The 19,886-nt window shown below is 42.5% G+C and overlaps 1 protein-coding gene across 1 annotated transcript in view; it reads right to left on the bottom strand.

Moving 5' to 3' along the window:
- Window positions 1-7,835: 7,835 nt before the first annotated feature.
- arhgap35a (Rho GTPase activating protein 35a) overlaps window positions 7,836-19,886 on the bottom strand; it is a 62,372-nt gene continuing 50,321 nt past the window's right edge. The window contains exons 4-7 of the mRNA XM_005915775.3: window positions 16,690-16,767; window positions 14,449-14,580; window positions 12,802-12,907; window positions 7,836-11,898 (exon numbers count right to left, since the gene is read on the bottom strand). Coding sequence (XP_005915837.1) covers window positions 11,427-11,898; window positions 12,802-12,907; window positions 14,449-14,580; window positions 16,690-16,767 — 788 coding nt within the window. The 3' untranslated portion in view covers window positions 7,836-11,426. The remainder of the gene's footprint in view (window positions 11,899-12,801; window positions 12,908-14,448; window positions 14,581-16,689; window positions 16,768-19,886) is intronic.

The following is a 19,886-nucleotide window of genomic DNA, read 5'->3' as shown; positions in this document are numbered from 1 at the left end:
CCCAATTGAACAGAAATGATTTACCCAAGAAGGGCTGCAAACTGATATTGCCAGATATATTCCTCGTGCTGATTCACCAATGTGGCTCTGAGCCCCGTTAAAAAGAGTATTGATACATTACCATCTGTACTTGGTGTTAAATGCCAGTATAGAAAGTGATTCTCTAACTGGCCCAGGGAGTCAAATTTTGACGAGGGCCAAATGTTCCAGATTTTCCCTCTCATTCATGATCGGGATGAAGTTTGCATGCCAACCACACAGCAAATGTGTTAATAAAGCATGAGGTCTAATCATCTACTATTTCACTGGATACATAGCCTTGCCGGTCTTGTTCACAAGAGCACAGAAATACAGGAAAATACCTCTCGAAAACCTCCACACTTGCAGTAAAAAGACACACAGCAGAGTCCAGGGGAAGCTTTCCGCGTAAATAAATTATGAACAAGTATGTTACGCAGGATAGACTGTTGGTTGGGAGCTTTCCCAGGAGGCCTCTAGCAATGATACTTTCTCATCTTCCAGCAGAGTTGTATAGCATGCACCACCTTCCATTACTCCATCTTTGCGCATGAAAATACGGTCTATCCTTATGCCAGGAGATCTATGTTTTAAATTCCTCAAAGTGTAGCTGTTTCCAGCAATGAACTGCACCGTTCAAACTTATCTGGTGTTGCTAACACAGTGCTTCCCAACATTCAAGTCAGATCTAACCCCACTGCCCTTACAGATGACAGCAGTGACACCACAGTTGATTATGTATAAGTTTTCTACTCATATAGTCTACAGTGTTTTTGTTCAGTGGTCTGTCAAACCTGTACACATCATTAGGCAAGATAATTTATAGTCTTTCCACTGCCTCCATTAAAAGGCAGTTTCATTTGCAAATAGTGGGAGTCTTGAACATATTTGGACAGATTTGACTCACGCCTAAAAATGACATGCAAGTACACTAGTGGTCAGAAGTCACTTTTTGAAGGTATTTTTCCCACCAGTCTCTGGCACTGATTTTTTTTAAGCACTCCTTAATACAAATCCCTTTAGTTGCGAGATATCTAAAGGGTTTCTTGCCTATACTTCCTTTTTACCAGTCCCTAAGGCAGTGAAGCAACCCTAAAGCACAGCATTTCCACTACCATGATTCATAGCTGTTATTGGGTTCTTCTCCTGAAATGCTGTTCTTTGATCTGTACCAAACATGTCTACTGCTACTATGACTGAACAACTCTATCTTTGATTCATCTCTCTAGCACGCATTCCTCCAAGTATTCTGGTTTGCCTACATGGTCAACGGACAAACAGTAGCTCAGGTGCAATGCTCCTACTTGAACAAAGGATTCTTTTCTTGGTACACAGCCTTTCCAGTTGAATTGTGCATAATCTCGTTCATGTAGCTACATGCTGATCCTGAGATGAAATTTAGGGGTTCTTTTTGTGTTAAGAAGCCTGTTCTTGGAATGAATTTCTTTGGAGAAAGCAAATTTCGATAAATTAGACAGGTCACTTAGAGATAGATCATACATGTAGATTTCCAACATTGAACTTATAATCTTTTTTTTATCTAAAGATCTTAAAGGTCTGTTTAGTTGTTAATGTGATGATACCACAAACCCCAGTATCAAAAAGAACAGCACAGAGACCTCAGTTTTAAGGAGGGCCCCTGAAACTCTCTGAGTTTCAAATCTTTGTCATCTAAATGTTGAGGTATACTTTATCTCTCATTGTGACTCATCTTTATTATTTGTCTATTGTTATTTATCATTATCATTTGCTGAAATTACGAAAATACTGCACAACAAAAAAAGTTATGCCTCATTTGTGTTTACTACATTTATCAGTAGACAGTGGATCTATGAGGATGTGGCTCCACAGTGTAGTGGTTTACACATTTGCCTAACCAATGAAAGAGCCTCGGTTCGTGGCTGGGAGGACACACAAATTTCTTTAGAGTTGCCTCAGGAAGTGCATCCAGCATAAAAATCTGTCAAATTAATATGCAGAGCTACCTGTTTTGGCAACCCTTTGTGAATAAGGAACCATAATATGTGTTTGTCCAAACAAATGAAATTGGATGTCTTTTGCTTTCATGCTACACTTCCTCCGGGTGTATTTGTAGTTGGAAATCCCTTCTGACTCACTTTTGAATCATTTCTGACTGGAACACAACTTGCAGTCAGAAAACAGTATAGATGTTTCAGTTTGAGATACTGAGAGTTCATCAAGCCAGTCACAGACAAGTCTAACTGAATTTGGAGAGGCAGCAGCATCAGTTCTCCCAGGAGCAAAGCACAGCCTGCCATAACCGCCTAATAACACACATAACATCAACAAGACCCATCTGCTGAGAAGACAAAGGCAGTGCGCCTTTTCCATGTGTCTACCCATAAAGTGCTGCCTGTTCAGGGTCGAGGAGTGTGAGTGCCGGTGAGCGGGCCCTGCTGTGCAGGGGAGGAAATTCTCAGGACGATCGATGCAGAGGATTAGGACCGGCTTTGGGGCTCAGAGGCCTGGATCTGAGCAGTATTCTCAGTGGGGCCCCTGGGAGAGCTGGAGAGGAAAGCTGGAGGGAAGAGAAGAGGAGGGGCAAGGAAGAGAGGAAAAAGGGCTAACCTGGAACTGTCAAGAGGCTGAAAGAAGGTTGGCCGGGCTGGGAATAGAAGAGCATTCGGCTCACCAGGTGACATTATGATTGGCACTGAAACCCCACCACCCACTCTAATAAACACATACTGGTCAGCCTGATTGGATAAGCTGGAAAGTACAGAGGGGGGAGGAGGAGGAGAGTTAATGTAACAAAATAGAGAAAACAGATCGACGAACTTGGATGAAGTCGGCTATTTGGTCTCCTTACACTCCATCTTTTAATTTTCTTCCGGCCAAATCCGTAGTTGTCTTCTAACTCAATGAGCGCGGCGCACAACAAAAGGCTCCGTGCGTCTGTGTGTCTGCCTCTGATGCTCATGATTGGTCAGCCCGTTCGCCAGCTCGCCGCTCTCCCCCGGGTACAGACGGTTGGATCCATGATTCATTTTGCAATGAAGAAAAAAGGAGAGAGCGCATGTGAGAGAAGAAACAGCCAAGACCACTGGGAAATTATACGGTGGAGCAGCGTGGTGGATCTGGAATTAAACGGCATAATTAATCAAGTAAAAAAACAAGCACGTTGCTCATACATTTATTATTTGCATTTTTTCCACTTCAGGAGATGTAATCAGCAGATATACATTGGGGCCCCTGATCCTTGTCACAAGGACCTGAAGGCTGAGCGCCTGTTTCGACCACTGACCCTCAAAGTATAAAGTAGGATCAGTTCTGCCCAATGCTTTTTTTTAAATTCCTCACTGACTATCATCTTCACACAATGCCCTCTGCCTCCAAAGTAATCTCTACAACAAGCAGAACAAGCCTCACAGAATCACGTTGTTGTCTCCCTATGCTTTAAATTAGGGCGTCTGCAAAATTGGGTTCACAACTCCGGGCCCTCGGCGGAGTTGTTCTGTATTATGAGGTGCGCGCTCTTGGCACGATGAAGAAAAACCCCAAAAAAATAGCCACTTTTGGAAAAACATGGTGGACTCGCAGGAATATGATCACACAGCTGCAAAGGCAAAGCCGTGTAAACATGGGGCGAAGGAAATTCAGAATGGCAAAATGTGGCAACAAAACTCGCACCGGGCTTCATGACATTTTGTAGCACTGTAACCGCGTCACAGCTGTTGCTTCTTCTTTCAGTGTTCCCTGGTTTCCCTCTAAGTGATCCCCGCCTCTCTTAAAGATGCACTTACAAATTGGGCACAGATGATTTAGCTTATTTGAAGCTCGGTTAGCTGTCTCATCTAGCTGTAATAAGCCATTTATCAAATTACTGATTGGCACGTGTTTTTCTCACCGCCTTCTTCTTTTGTAGCAGACAAATGCTGCTGATTGGAGTTAAACCTAACTTAAGCCAACATTTGGAGTTATAAAAATTTAATATCACCCCTTATAAGCCGTGTTTTTTTTGGTTTTTTGGTTTTTTTGAAGGGCCCCTTTGTGTGACCCTGGCCTCCCTGGCCTGTGGTCACTTTGACTGTGATGTGATATGCAAAAAGTTGTTAAGTGCATGAATGCATATTAAATCCCTCTCAGGAAGCCCAGAGTTGTCTTAGCAGACATTTACATTATGTAGATCCTCATTTCATAAAAAGCTAATTAAATGTATGCTAGCATGCACACAGAACTTTGACTTACTTTCAGACATTTGAATGTTTTTTAATCAGCATATCCCATGTATCCTAATATGTTTTCCTCATTGTTCTGTGATCAGTGAAAATGTAAGGCGTATTTATAGGATCTGATCTCTTAGCTCATCTCATTTTACTCACTTATCAATCCTTTATAAGTACTGGCAGTAAGAGTAGCTATAACAGGCTGTTTTTTATTGTGGGAATATTGATTTCCCCCCTCCATGCGCCACACATACACACAGGATAATCAGCATGAATGGGTCATATATACACATTTGCACATCATGGATATCCTCCGCTTTCACCCACGTTATACCCATTACACATAAATACCTCCGCCAAACAGTTTGAAACGTATCACTCTTCAGCTGGTCAATATGGCTTGTTCCTGAAGCGCCATCATCAATCGAGGTATCAATATGGAAATACCACTGTGACCCAGACATTAATCAATTGGGCTCCTCGGGGAGGAGAGGCAGGGCAGGGGCACCTAAAATCATCAATGAGACGGATCGGGCCGCAGTCAGGCTCGGACAGTCTGTATTGATAAGAGCATTTCCACCTGTAGCGGCCCGAGCGGAGAGACAGGTCGCATCTGAATTCAATACCCGCCGCCGCAGCTGCGCGCTCCGAGCCCAGAAAGACACGGTTGAGCGGCGATACGTGCCTCGACTTATCATAAGACCAGTCTCTTTTCTCCATATATGTCGCCTTCCTCCTCCTCCTCATCCCCATCCACAATCTTTTCCTTCTGCCTCAGAACTTTTAGGCCAATGCGCCGCGCGGAAAAAGCATCACGTCTCTAACGCAGACTAACAATGACTTTAAATTAAGTTCTTTTGTCTTTATTCCGAGGCTTACTTTGCTGAGCACCCCCCTCCCGCCACCCGCCACCGCCTCCCTCTCCTCTCACAATCTCTGGAGTTTAGTCAAACCTGTTTCCTCCCCCAACTTCAGACTGTGAGAGAGGAAGTCAGTGAGAAAAGTCTTCAGATGCTCGTTTCTCGCATCCATCTCGCTGCGAGCGCGGGATTAAAGTGCCTTCTCACCGCTGACACCCAAATCTTGACACAATCAATTAGATCCGCGCTCACTGCTTTTGCTTCGTTTACCCAGATACAGTAAGCAGAGAGGTGGATGGTTGGTAGCGTGAGACAAGTCAGCCTCCTAGTGGTGCGCTTGCGTATGCGCAAGGAAGAGGAGGAGGATCGCTTTACTAAAACAAAGTGGAACATTAGATCAGTGCAGCCGAGTAAAGAAAAGGCAAAGGTTGGGTTCGAAACCGTGCAAATCTCCGTGAACGCAACATTGGCTTGTCAAGCAATGTTGACAGTCCCCATATTTGACTTCCAATCACATCCCAGAGCACTCTCTCCCTCATGGTGCTTCTTAAAGGTTAGAGTTCATGGGTCGTGTGTCCTGTGTGCACACAGGCCTGCCCTTTTCATTCCTAATCAGCTGCTCTTTTTTTTTCTTACTGTGCCAGAATGGAGCGATGCACCACAAAGGTCATGGACATGGATTTCCTTTGGTTTGACTCAATGAAAAGGTCAGATGAGGGCACCATGAAATGGCAGTGAGGCCTTCACATCGGCCACACAGGGACCAGAGTTCTTACATCACCCTGAAATGGCACAGACCGAGCCTCTCTTGGGCCGCTCTCACAGGATCCAGGAAGGTCCTGTGGGCTGCTGTGACCTTGTCCCCGTCCCCCTGTGACTTAAGTGTCCCTCAGCAGTGTGCAGAAAGAGCAGAGCATCAGACTGTGGTACAGAGATTTGTGTGAAACTAAACTTTTTTTTTTTAGCCCATGGTATAAGTATACTTCTGCTAAACTGCATTATAATATACCAAAAAGCTGTCTTCTATAAAAGACTCTGTACTTTTCTCCATCCTGACATTTCTTGTTGAAATGTCTTTGCTGGTGTTTTTATATGTTTATAACAGCACTGTCTGTCTTTATAAAGGTGCACTAGATTCATATTTAGCTTCAGTTCACGAGACCACTTTTCTGTGGTGATCATAGCTCTCTTTGGCATCAAATCACAACACTTGCAGACATAGACAGGTAAACTACCAGCTCACTTACAGTTTTTTACAGACGCTAGGACACATTTCTCAATACTTAGGTCACTTTTGCAAAACTCCTCACACAGTGAGCACAACAGAAGTCTATGTGGGCTAAACTGAGGACCAGTTATCATTGTTTTGGCACAAAATGCATTCAATGACTACATCTCTCAAATTTCATGAATTATTTTCTCACTCAGACACAACAACTGCCAAAAATCTTTGTACGTACAGGACATTTTGCATGTGCTTACATACTGTTTTCAAAACTGTTAAACTTATGGCCAAAACAATAACACAATGCAAAACTTAACAGCAATATTTTAGTGAAACATATTTTAAATCTAAAAATGCAGTTTAACCAGCCACAGCTGATTCTCATTGTAGATGAACATCTACACAGGTGTTACTCCTTCAATTTTTCAACTCCTTCAATTCTGGCAGCCAGAAGATTCTTTCCTAGGTGTATTGCCCTAGATGACATAAGATGTGATGTGGATGAGATCCTGTGGCCAAATGGAGGAGACCGAGTAGATTAGCATTACTATTGTATGTGTATCAGTGGATGGTGTGTATACAAATTCTTGTATTTTGGGATTACTTAGTGCAAAAAAATAAAAATACATAAACAAATATTAACGAATTCTGCATGATGTCTGATTCATTCCAGTAACATATATTGAAATTATAAACAGAGATGTGTCCTTGTTTTACACAAGAAAACACTGTGTAATGCTACATGTTGTTAGTGTTTTTTTAGGTCATTGTTTTGTGGGTGACAAAGTGTGTTTGTCGGCTGTCAACCTTTGCTAGTGTTCTGGAAGAATGAGTTTATTTGAGACCTGAATAAAGTGTTTTGGTAGTTGTAGTGCATTTTGAATGTGAAATGAACTGCTTTGCCAAGCTGAAGGTCAGTTAGGAGGATTGTGTGAAGAGTTTTGCAAAAGTGACCTAAGTATTGTGAAATGTGTCCTAGCGGCTGTAAAAAACTGTAATATCCACTGGTTTAGTCGTCAGCTTCCTTCCTTCCTCCTTTAACTACAGCTTTGTTCAAATACCCCATTTAAATAAAGCAGCATTTTTGTTGAGCCCCACCATAATTATCCAACAGCCTACAAAAATAGATGAAACGTGAGCATTACCTCTGTTTCAAACTGAATGACATTATTTTTAGATTGGAATTCTTATGATTTATCCCTATGGTGTTATGTGAATAAACTTAATAGTCAGTTTTAACACTTTAAGGCTTTAAAATGTTGACAGAAATAACCCAAACACCATCTGGACACAAGTACACCCATAACATTTGACCAATCACACACCTTCTTGGTCACTGAGAGCTATTAATGATTGTAAATATTTACCACAGTCTGTAGTTAATAGAATTAATTTCTATGACACCGTTTTTATTTTTTTCATTTCTTACGACAAAGCTTTATTAAGAGAGGATTCACCAGTTGAAATATCTGGGCTGTTATGGTAGCTTGGGGTTTCCTAACACATGACGTAACTAAACCGATAAAGAGACACAGGAGACGAGAGTTTTACAAGATTTGATTTATTAACTATGATACAGATCACATAAGGCCTTGCTGTATACACCATTCCCATTGAGACAAATTACCATACTCAGTAAATAATGAGTTTTTTTTTTGTTTGATGTTATCATTTCAGTTTACAGTACTTCATTTATTTATTTTTGTATCATTTCCACCCCACCCCCCATCATTTCTTAATATTTTTTTTATTATCTCTTAAATAGTGAGAGTGGTGGAGCCCACTTCCTTGGTCCGGAAGAAATCATGCACTATACTGGGCTGGTCTCTCAATCGTTCATCAAGAAATTGTTAAAAATGCTTCTTTTTTTTAATTAATAAAATAAACCATAAAAAGAAACTTTCTCTATCACCACTGACTAAAGGGAAAAGTGTTAGACCCCCTAACATACCAATAAACAACCATTTGAATATAGCTTTGCTTGTTTCTGAATTTAACTTAACAGACATCTGTCACCATTGTTGCAAAAAAGAAAAAAAAAACTAAGAAAAAGGAAAGCAATGCAGCCACAAATTATCGCTCAACCAAAGTCACATTTTCAATTTTTTTTAATTATCCAATGTTCTCCTAAACTGTCACTTTTGCTTCCCATCTCTCACTCAACCCTTTTTTCCCCTCCAGTCTTTGGCTGCCTCACAGTCAGTTCAGTATTAACACATTGATATACACAGGGAACGCCACTGGCCGGCGTTCACACACAAGTACCAGTGGTCACCCCTCCTCCTTCCCTCCGTCTCCCAAATAAAGATCCCATTCACCAGTTTGCTGTCTGTCTTCCCTCCCTCTCGCTCCCCCCTCCCCATTCTCTCTCACACTTTCACTGAGGATCAGTGTGTGTAATCTGGACGAGCTAACAGGGTTACACAGTGGGGTAATGACCGCGAGAGGAGCTGCATTCCTCTCCTTCACGTTTGGTGGGATCACACTGGTGTCTGGCTATTTGCCAAGCAACGCTTGCTAGCATGTTAGCTCCGACCTGCTCAAACACACACTCTTACACACAAACTGTACATACACTCACACACACGCAGTAAATAGGTAGTGTGGACTGATAAAAGCTCCTTTAAGAGTTCAGTGACTGGCTGAATGTTTTTTTTCTTATATCTTTGGGCAGAGAGAGAGAGAGACGCGCAAAGATGCAATTTAGTGTCAAACAGAGCAGGTGACCTCAGTGAGCATCTGCTTAACATTAACACGCATAACTTCACATTCTTACTCAAACTCAAAGCACGTGCATGAATGCACACGCACTGCAAAACCTGCTTCGATCGGGGCTCAGCAATTCTCCTCGAGCCCCATCTTGCTGGTTTCTACGGTAACAGCAGGCTGTGAGCAGAGGAATTCATTCGAGTCATGCAGACGGATGAATGGACTGTCTGTTCTGTCTGCTGTCTCTCCCGGACCCAACTGTCTCTTGGACAGCGAATGACGAGGGGAAGCGGCGGCGTAACAGTCACGATGGAGGGAGTTTGGCGTAGTGGTTGCACTCTTGCAAATTACATTTTGCGTCCACCAAGAGCAGGTTTTAATCTTTGTTTTAGAGACATGTCTCTAAACACTGTCTCATGAGAGGACAACACGCTGGGGCCTAGAGCAGCGGTTACCAATAATTTCCAAGGATAAAAAGCCTCCCACCTCTCAAGGCTTGAGCCTTACTTCCAGCTCTTATTTCTTGCATGTAATGCTACATTGTGCCTCAGTCTCTAAGGCTTCATATTCTTTCTCTAAAATAACTTCTGGGTAGTGGAATGAACTCCTTTACAAAGGGCTGAATGTTGAGTCTGTGCCCACAGGGGACTAACAACTAAAGACACAAAGGCAATTTCATTCACTGCATGCTTAACCAACTGCAATGTGGCCACATGCTTTGCGGTTCCACTGTTAGGATCTATGTAATCTCAACTGATTTTTACCAGATTTAAAACTGCCAGAGTTGCTTAATTTATAATTTTACACTTAAGTTTAACCTACTTGACAGATTATTCTTGACAATTGCACCTAAGAGAGAATCTGAAGCAACACAAACCACAGTAGGAGAAGGATGCTACGCCCATGCAGCAGTGGAAGCAACGGCAATACCCATTTCTTCCTCTAGATGTCAGTGGTGTGCTCTCAGAAAGAGACAGTAGGGTGGACTGACAATAAAGTGAACAGTGGCTGTCATGTCATGGCAGCTCCAATTTAAAATGTGCCTTAAAAGTGCTCAGAAAAGTGCTTTATGAACAAGGTCCTTGGTATGAAAACTGCAGCACCAGCTCACTCGTGAATCCACCACAGCGTGAAAGAAGAAACATGACAGGCGGGGATCCAAACCTGGAATTATTTCCACTCTCTGTCTAATGCAGGGAATTTCAACAAAACGTCAGGGATACAGGTGTGCTCAGGGAAGCAGCCAGCCAGCCAGCCACACATTACACTAGTTGCCAGTTCGGCTGGGATTTTTCATAAATGAACAACATAATAAAAACAAATGGGGACAGTGGTAATGGGAACGTTGACTGAAGGCTTTCACCAAATAAAATAAAATAATCACATTTTAAGCTGTTTGTGTTTACGAGAACAGAGCATGAGGATGAAGTTCAAAGTGACAGAGAGTGGGAGGAGCCTTCCCAATGCATAGACAGCACAGTGCCCACAATCCTTTGCTCTAATTTGCTGCCCAGTAGATCCAGTCGGGTGAGGTTTTTTTTTTTTTTTTTTTTGTTTTTTTTAAATGTGCTTGGCGTACTGCCTCAACTAAAACTGATTTTGTCTGTGTGTGTGTGTGCGGCAGAGTAAAGGGTTGACAGATAGGAATTTGTGATCGAGGAGAACATCCTGTTGGGTGAGCAGCAACTCGTGTCTCTTGCTCAAGTCCTCTGTACAGTGGTGAAAGAAACAAATGTGTGTTCAGGCTCTCTTATCCACTTTGTCTCAGATGCAGCCTCCAATTACATACAGCAGGTGGATTGATTTGCAGAAAAAAAAAAAGAAAAAAGAAAAAACAAACGTGTGCAGGCCACCAAATTTCCCAGCACAATCAGAAGCTAAGGGACTGAGGAGAATGGCTGTTGGAGGCACACTGGCCACTGGGTGTTTGCATTAAGTGCATGGTTGTGTGTACGCTGAAGCAATCCCAACATAAAGGACTACACATTCACCCTTGTAATTTACTTCTTAGTCCCTCCCTGAGTCCCTTTAACAATTACTGATACATCTGACTCTTCATTTGCCTGTTTGTCTGTAGATTTGCTATAAGGCAAGGAGGGCAGATCTAGATGAAGTGAGACTGAGAGACAGAAAGGGATAAAGTGGCAGGGAGGGAGAAAGATCATACTGTCAGTTCAAAGGCTCCTCAGTGTTTCTCCTTCCTGGCTTCTGTGTGTCCGTTTTTCTGAAAGCACTGAAGGCTGAAATAAATGCCCCCCTTCTTCTCCCTGTACATACTGCATCTCACTCGCTCTCTCCCAACTTCCTACTTCAATTCATCTCCTTCACATCGTTCCCAAAACTTCAAAATCTCTCATTCTGAAACCTTTAAACTGAATCTTGTTATCCTTCTGCTTTTTCCCCCTCCGCTTTCCCTTGATCCCTGATTCACAGTGTGTGTTGCTCTGTCGGGGGGTGATGCGGGTGCAGGGAGGGCGGCAGCAGGGCCGGGAGCGGCGACTGGGGAGTAGGAGGCGGGGAATGGGATGGGGACTGATGCTGATGGGAATGATGGTGGATAGGAGGACCATAGTGAGGAATAACAGGTGGAGTGGCAGGGAGGACGTAGGGAGTTGGGGACGGAGCTGGTGAGGATGAGTAGCCTCCAGCCATGCAGGAGTAGGCAGAGGTTCCTCCTCCGGAGAGCGTAGCCGTGGGGGAGCCAGGGAGGCCGTCAGCCAGTGGCTGATTGTAGAAGAAGTATGCACACTGTTGGATGAAGCTCTCGATGATTGTCTGGTAGGTGCGGGTAGCAGTCAGAGCATCCATGGTGGTGAAGTCTGGTCTCATGAGCGTGGGCCAGAAACAGATGGACAAGTTCTCACTGGTCATCAAGTTCATCTTGTTGTTCTGGCTCACCCTGGAAAACAGAAAGAAAGAAGTGAAATTATATGATCATTGTCGGCAGGCTACCCCCCCAAATATGTGTAGGAAACATTTTTGATAAAACTCAAAGTTTCTAGAAAAAAACTCATTATTTTGAAAACAAACATAAATCATACATAAAAACAAACCAACACAGTTCCAGTGAACAGATTGCACACATTATTATTTGTTTATGTAAAGGAATGACATTGCTTCACTTCGCTAGGTTGCATTGACAACATCACACCACTGTCAACAGGAACATGGTGACATTGGTTATGCACATGCACCTAATCAAAATCAGTGTTTTATTTTCTGTCTTAAATCTTGAATTGGCCCAGGATCTGATAAGGTCCTTCAGAGCATGAGCGTGTTTCACAAATTTGGAGTTTAGAATCTCACAGAATATAATTACGTTTTTTTCTTATGATGTGAAGTTCAAGAGTCTCTCAATTTACAACCATGTAGAGGTGAAACTGTCTCTTGCTAAGATAAAGAAAGCCCAAACTATAAAATAACCTTATTTTTTTAATAACTGATATGCCCCTTCTTTTTTATTTAATCATCCTGTCACCTTTAGAGGGGGTTAGGCCCTCAGGTCGATGGCCACTATTTTATATACACTTTTGAATTCAGGTTTCAGTTTTCCTGACACATGCTGATAACAGAATTATTCATTTATTACATAAATTAAAATGTAACATCCACTACCCTCCATTTCAAAATAGAGATAACGTGACCAGGGCATTAATGACGATCATTTCTCAGACTGAGTAAAACCTCTGTTCATCAGTAAGCTCATCACACTGATATCACCCTTGGGTCACTTGACTGTCTGACCAGTGGTGTAGTCAGCACAGTCGCCAGAAGCCATCTCTGACCCCCACCGTTCACTCACTTGTTCAAGTGGCTGATGACATATTTGAAGACCTCATAATTCTCCTTAGGGAAGCGGCGCAGAACATCCTTCATCGTCTGGAAGCGCTGCTCCCTGTCGTTGATCTCTGAATGGTGGCAAAGAGAGACGGGAGGTTAGCAGGAGGGAGAAAAGTGGCTGAAAGACAAGATTAGAAGAATCTGAGGAGAAGATGTCAGGGGAGAGCGAGTGGAGAGTAAAGAAAGATTAGGAAGGGATGGGGAGAGCACAACTGAATAGCAGAGAGCTTGAAGAGCATAGGGGAGGCAATTTCAGCTCTAAAAGCAGAGGTCTGTGCAGGACACATTGATTTAATCCTAATATAAAATTTTCTCCCTGACAAAATCAAAAATATTTGAACGGACTCCAGACTAGATTTATAAAAATAATATATATATTAAAAAAAACAAAACATTGGACAAGGACCGCACACACTGCAGCAGAAATACACCATGCATACACCCATTACAGTGTCCTGCAGCTTACAGCAACACACACACACACACACTCGCACACTGACACACACTCAGGGTGTGTTAAGCCTGATGGCAGTGAGGAGTGAGTCAGACAAACTGACGTCACCGGCTAACACAGTCCATTGAGAGTGCGGGAGTTTGTGTGTGTGTGTGTGTGTGTGTGTGCGTGAGTGAGGCAGAGAGCAGCAGCGAGAAACAGCAGATGTTCTCCTGCACATCACAAACATGATTTACAGTCGCACAATCTGAGTTTGTATTCCCACAATGAGGTCAGTGCGGATCAAAAACAGATCTGGGACCGAACGACTTTACACAGTCACAGTTTCCTCCCGCTCTACATCCATCACGAGCGATCAAAACTTAACTTGAGTTCCTTACAGCTTATTTAAAGTAATGTCACCATGACAATATCCACCAAAAATCCACCCACCAGCTTTTCTCTCCGTCGCCTTTTTCTCCACCTCTCTGCTAACCCCAATTTGCTATTTTCCACAAATGACGCCTTTCTCATCTCCAACTCTACCATAATTTTTCTTCACTTCACCTCACTTCTTTTCCTCTATTGTGGTACAGACTGCAGGAGCTTTATCAGGTCTCTGTCACGGCTGAAAGGTCACGCTGGGGGCGTTAGAAAACAAACACACACACACTCAAAGACATGGGATGCAGAGCTCGGTGAGTGACAGCAGCCTCACGGCCCAGGGTTAAATCTCTCTGGCGTGATGCAAGACTAAGCTATGCTTTAAATCGCCATTCTGACAGATTACAGGACACAAAGAGAAAAAGCGAGGCTGTGGAGAGGGCAGGGGCACTCTCGTTTATCTAACACATTTTCTCATGACTTCATCCAGACCCTAGTGCTCCTGCATCCCTCATCACGCTGCGCAATCAGCCCCGCATCCTCCTTCTCAAAGCCTTAAATATTCTCCCCTCCATCCATTTCTCCTCCTCCCGTTTCCAGCCCTTTACCAAGTGACAAATCCAATTCTCCCCATGGGTGGATTTGGATTGCAGGAGTATTGCTTGTTAGGTTAAAGAAAAGTTACAATGAAGGGGAAAGGATTTCAGGCAAAATCCAATCCATCCTCGGGTTTTAGTGCAGAATTCCCCACACATGCCTCAACCTCACCGTCCCCACAGCCCCAGGACTTACTGAAGGCCTCCACCAGCTCTGTCTGCATGCTGTAGGGCACCAGAGGGTCAGGTAGCTCAGAGAAGAAGGCCTTCATGGCACCTGCCACTGTGTTGATGGTGAAGTCTTTCTCCACCAGATCGAGGCTGTGGTCTAAGGGGAAAAAAAATGAAAGGGAAATTCGACATTTTAAATGCAAGACAGATGTATGCCAAATATATACATCACAACTGTGCATGCATAGAATGTATAAGAAAAAATAACTCTTCTAATTTCATCTAGTCATCACGCCGGTATGATGAGATCAATGCTTTATCCCTGGACCACACAAGTAAAAGAAGGCAATTTAATACATTTGAGGACAGTGAACAAAATGGTACCACGTAGGGATGCATACATATTTATCGTTTTCCTCATTATTTAGTCCCCCTCTGCTGCAGGGAAAGAGAGTAATCTCTATTATGAAAAATAGCTGAACTGTCTTTCGGCTCTTTGTGCCATCTTTGAAGATATGGCCTAGCCAGTGCAAAATTCATTCACCGAACTGATGCCACTGTTGTGCGATTATCAGTGTTATCCTTTTGGCCAATCAGTCAATACGTTTGATCAATACTTCTTTGCATCCATGGAACCGATTAACTTTTCATTCTGTGCTACTATTTTTTTTCTTTGCTCATTGTACTCACCTTTGAATATAAAACTACACAAATTCAATACAGCAGCATTTGACATAATGCAATCTTGAATGGCAGCTTATTCTTTTTTTTTTGGCTGCTCCTTTTAGGGGTCCATCTTCGTCTCACCCAATCGCTAGCATCCCCTTCTGTCACACCAATCCTCTTCATATCACAATATCACTACATTCATAAACCTTCTCTGTGGTATTTCTATTTTCTTCCTGCCTGGCAGCTCCATCTTTAACATCCTTTGTCCAATATATTCACCATCCCTCCTCTGCACTTGTCTAAACCAGGTCATTCTTGCTGAGATGATTCTCTGATGTACTCATTACTAATCTTGTCCTTCCTCGTCACTCCCAGTGAAAATCTTAGCCTGTTTAACCCAGCCACCTGCAGTTCCACCTCCTGTCCAAACCATAGATCATAGCAGGTTTCAGTATCATCTTGTAAACCTTACCCAATATTTCAAACTTTCCGAGATCTATTCCCATTAACAGCAGTGCCTTGTAGAAATAATGGGAGATGATATAAATAATTTTTGTTTAATATGATGATGCACTTCAATTTGCTAGGTCTTCATAATGCCAGTTTTCCTAGATGCTTCCAGTGTCACACATCTTAGAGACAAGGCTGGCCAAACAGACTTCTCACTTCATAGTTTACTTGATATAAATATCAAAGTAAACTATATCAAATAGCATCTCTGTTGATGTACCACAAATCATTTTAGTTAATAAACATAGTTAAATAGAACAATCAACGACAGATAATTGTAAAGTTAATTTGAGCAAAGAAAAAGCCCAGAGAGAAAAAGCAATAGAGCACCACTCTCCCAGAGAGCGTGTGTGTGGGAGACTTAATTAAAAAAGCCATTTTCTGATAACTTGTTACTTTACAAAGGTAGTATGTGCAGAAAAAAAGAGGCAAAACAGACAAGTCTCACAGCTTCAGTTTAACAAGTTCTTGAAAGTCTGATTTGAGCTCCCACTTTTAGAGTTTCCAAGCATAGAGCTTCTGATGCTGCTTCACCTGTGATGAGTTATCTGAATCTTCGTGGAAGTGACGAAGTGCCATCTTCAGCACTGCTATGAGACACCTGCGCTGTAGCTTCACCTGTAATTGTCTTGTCCCATCAGCCTGAGGCTCAGAATGATTCAACACTGGGTTTCAACTCTGATTACCAGAGTAGGATTTAACCTCAACCAGCCGTGGATGCATGAATACACACACACACACGAGCCATCTTTCTGCGCCATCTATCTCGGCAGCTGCAAGCTTCATTAACCAAACCAATCTGCAGGCAATTAACTGCCCACACCAGACAGCCACACGCATGGAGACACACATCGAGGGCTCTTGTACCAAGTGAAGCTGCAAGCGCGCAGAGAAGCAGGTGGAGGCATGGAGGAGGCAGCAATCTAAGAGGAAGTGAAGGCCAATTCCCTCAGAAGAATTAATGCTCCAAGGTTAATTAAGGTGATACAAGATTGTAACAGATAGAAGCAGACAGACCCCTGTAGGTGTGCATCTGAGGCATATGTGCACATGTACGTGTGAGTACAGTAGGCACAAAGTAACACACCTTGCTCAAATTGCCGCTGCATGCTCTCCATATCTGCCTTGTTCCCACAGACCCTGTAGATGCCCTCTGTGTTCAGGCCTGGTGGAAAGAGAAAGAAAGAGAGAAATGGTATTAGCTCACAGGTATTTTCATATGTTTAATTTGCAACAAGTGTCAACTATACGTGGGAGCTGCTGAAATAACATAGAATTGTGTGAGAAAAAGTACAGCTACTGAAGGCTGTGCTTATTGCCTATGTCCCCTTCAATATAAACACACTATTAGCACAATTTATTAACCCCATAAAGCACTCCTGCAGGTCTGCTAATAGCCCATTGGTCCATTGTGAGAAATTCAGGCCATCTTAGTGCCACAATGCTATAAAATAACATGAGAAATTGTAATTTGTTTTTCACAAGCTTTTTCTCTCCAAGTTAAAGTCAATTTGCAGCCTAAACTCAACCACAATAATATGTACTTTATAAGAAAAGCAATGAAATCAAGCTAAAATTCCAAGTCATGATTTGACATTCTGAACAGACTGATAAAGAATTGTAGCAAATATGAATCCCTCAAACATGAGATCTCAAACCACGCACACAAGACAAAAGAGTAGCAATGAGTGCTACTTTTCCTACAAGCCTTACTGCTCCTATTGCTTACTGTTTAAATTTGTGTTTTTCCAGACTTTTAATGGCTCACAGCAGGTGCGCACTAATGCAACATGATTGAGGTAGCCAATTAAATGCTTATTATGTCAGGCTGTTGGATTTTATAATCTGTTTACGGCAATAATCTATTCTAATATAACCTACTATAATTTTTGACAAATGCACTGATTTTTCATACCAACTATGGCAAACACTTTCTTTACATATTAGAAAGTTTGCTAGTAGTCCAGAACACACACACCTAATGAACAAATTAGAAAAACTGCAAACAAGCCAAAGTGGGACAGAAAGACACATGGAGTGCCAGCATAAATGAAAGTGCACTTCATTTTGGTTAATTAATATATTTTCCCCCCCCCCCAAATCTACATCCTTAAAATCCTGTATTCGCTGACACATTGGTGGCAATCTAAGAAGACAAAGAGCAATCCAGAGGGAGTAAAGGAGATGGGGAGTGGCAGAAAAAAAATGGGGCCTGAAAGGAACAGGCAGGGAGGAAATGAGAGAGCTCTCAGTCAAGGCATACAACATTGATCTCCTCCCCTCCTACCAATCAATTACCCACAAAAGCTTTTCGAGCCAGACACTAGGAAAACAGGGATGGGAGGACAGATACGGAGAGAGGGAGCAGTGTAGTAGTGGTGTGGTGAGGGAGAGATAGGTGCAAAATAGAAAAAGCACCCGAGGATGGGATGGCCACTGGGGGAGTGTGAGGATGCATAGTCAAGACTGATGAAAGAGAGAATGAGAAAAAATAAAGGGATTAAGATAAGGAGGGCTAACCAGAAGGATGGAAAACTCCAAAACACACTACTGAAGGAGGTTAGGGGACAATGAGAAGAAGCTAGTGGCTATAGAAGGTGGAAAAAAAAATTCCTTGTCCTCCTGATAAAAATCACTCCGGGGGCACGGCAAAAATAAAAATTTCCCTATGACAAACAAGTTTTTTTCTGCCCCCTCAGACATTTTCTTATATAGTAATAACCTTTTTAAGGCTTTTCCAATTCATAAAACAGTTTATATTCAACAAATGAATTATTGTCAGCTTTGGTGCATATACCTTTAAGCACTGCACACACATTTTAAACCAGAACAAAAACCTAAACTACACTAATCTGTGGTGACTTGTTAGCTTCCAGGAGCAATCAAATGGTCAAAAATGCCTGTGTCCCTGCAATCACACAAACCAAGAGTGCGATAAATGTTCCCGCCGCGTTAGAGGCTGCGATTCTGCAGAGTGTTACTATCTGACACCACTCCAGCTGATCCCACATCAGCCCAGATCCCAGTCTCTCTCAGGGTTCAGCAGCCCAGAGGCTGATTTCATAGTTCACCATGGAGACGAGCGGTCGCTGGGTGCTGGGTGCTGCCCTTTTCGTCGCTATGGAGGCTTGTACGGCCGGCAGATATGCCTGCACACGCTAAGACACATTCATCACCTCAGTACCCATGAGCAGAGCACACTGCGACTACCACGTTGAGAAAGCCGGAGCTGAGAAGAGATAACAGCAGTCGCTGTGGATTGATTTTATATAGCTGCTTTTCTACAAGCTCAGAATGCATGAAAATAACACAAAATACCACATCCACTCCTATTATTCTCAAGGACAAAGAGAGTGAGCAATGAAGCACGAATAAAAGAAGCAACAGAAGACTTTAGGATTGAAACTACAAGAAGAGAGAAAAAGTGTTTTATTCACAACCAGAAAAAAATATGATTATGAACATTTGTGGGGCTTTTTATGTATATATTAAGGACTGGAGGATTACCTTTCATATTTACACAGCTGCATATAAGCAGGGACAGGGTTTGAAGCGAGACTATAAAACAAAACATCGATCATCTCTTTCACTGAAGTTCTAGTTTTTGAGATATTGACTGTAGAGATATTTGGCTTATGTTGGAATATAATGGCATGAGAAGGGTGAAATAAGCCATCCAACCATCCCTCTACCTGAGCTGAAAGCTAACTGCAAGCGTAATTTGGCTGGTGGATATAGTTTGGTATAAAGTAGTTTAAGTAACTGGGTCATGACGTCAGGAAAGAGACACTTTCACAGAGTTTCTCAGATATATTTTTCGTTTTAAGCAGTGCAAGATGAGCTAAGGCAATTTCAATCATATTCAAGAGAAGGCATACATCTCTGCATCCAGTATCTCCAAACCCGGGTAACTCACTCCAAATCGAATTTGATGGACAAATTGGTGGAAAAACATGTTTATTTGATTTCGGGCTGAACTCTTCCTTCAAGTTAGCGCTAAGTGTTTTTGTTCGAGGTAAAAGGAAAATGGAAGGATGTAGGTTAAAGCAGCAGGTCCAAGGTCAGCTTGACAACGTCACTCATTACCAGTTCGCACTGTAGTGACAAACATAGTGTCAGTGCTGTAAAGTAATTTCCTGAGAGTGTGATTATACCCAGAGATTACGGACGCAGATAGGATAAGTAAAGTCTGACTTTACAGCAGCTGCAATCAAAACTAAATAGCACACTGTAGCTCATTTCCCCTTCCAGTCCCAGAATTGTGCCCCATATATATATATATAT

This window comes from Haplochromis burtoni, unplaced genomic scaffold (genome assembly GCF_018398535.1).
Source record: "Haplochromis burtoni strain Fernald_Lab_line unplaced genomic scaffold, NCSU_Asbu1 Contig_15, whole genome shotgun sequence".
In the NCBI taxonomy this organism is placed as follows: domain Eukaryota; kingdom Metazoa; phylum Chordata; class Actinopteri; order Cichliformes; family Cichlidae; genus Haplochromis; species Haplochromis burtoni.
The sequence above is the reverse complement of the archived record's forward strand: the minus strand, read 5'-3'. Positions and strand labels throughout refer to the sequence as shown.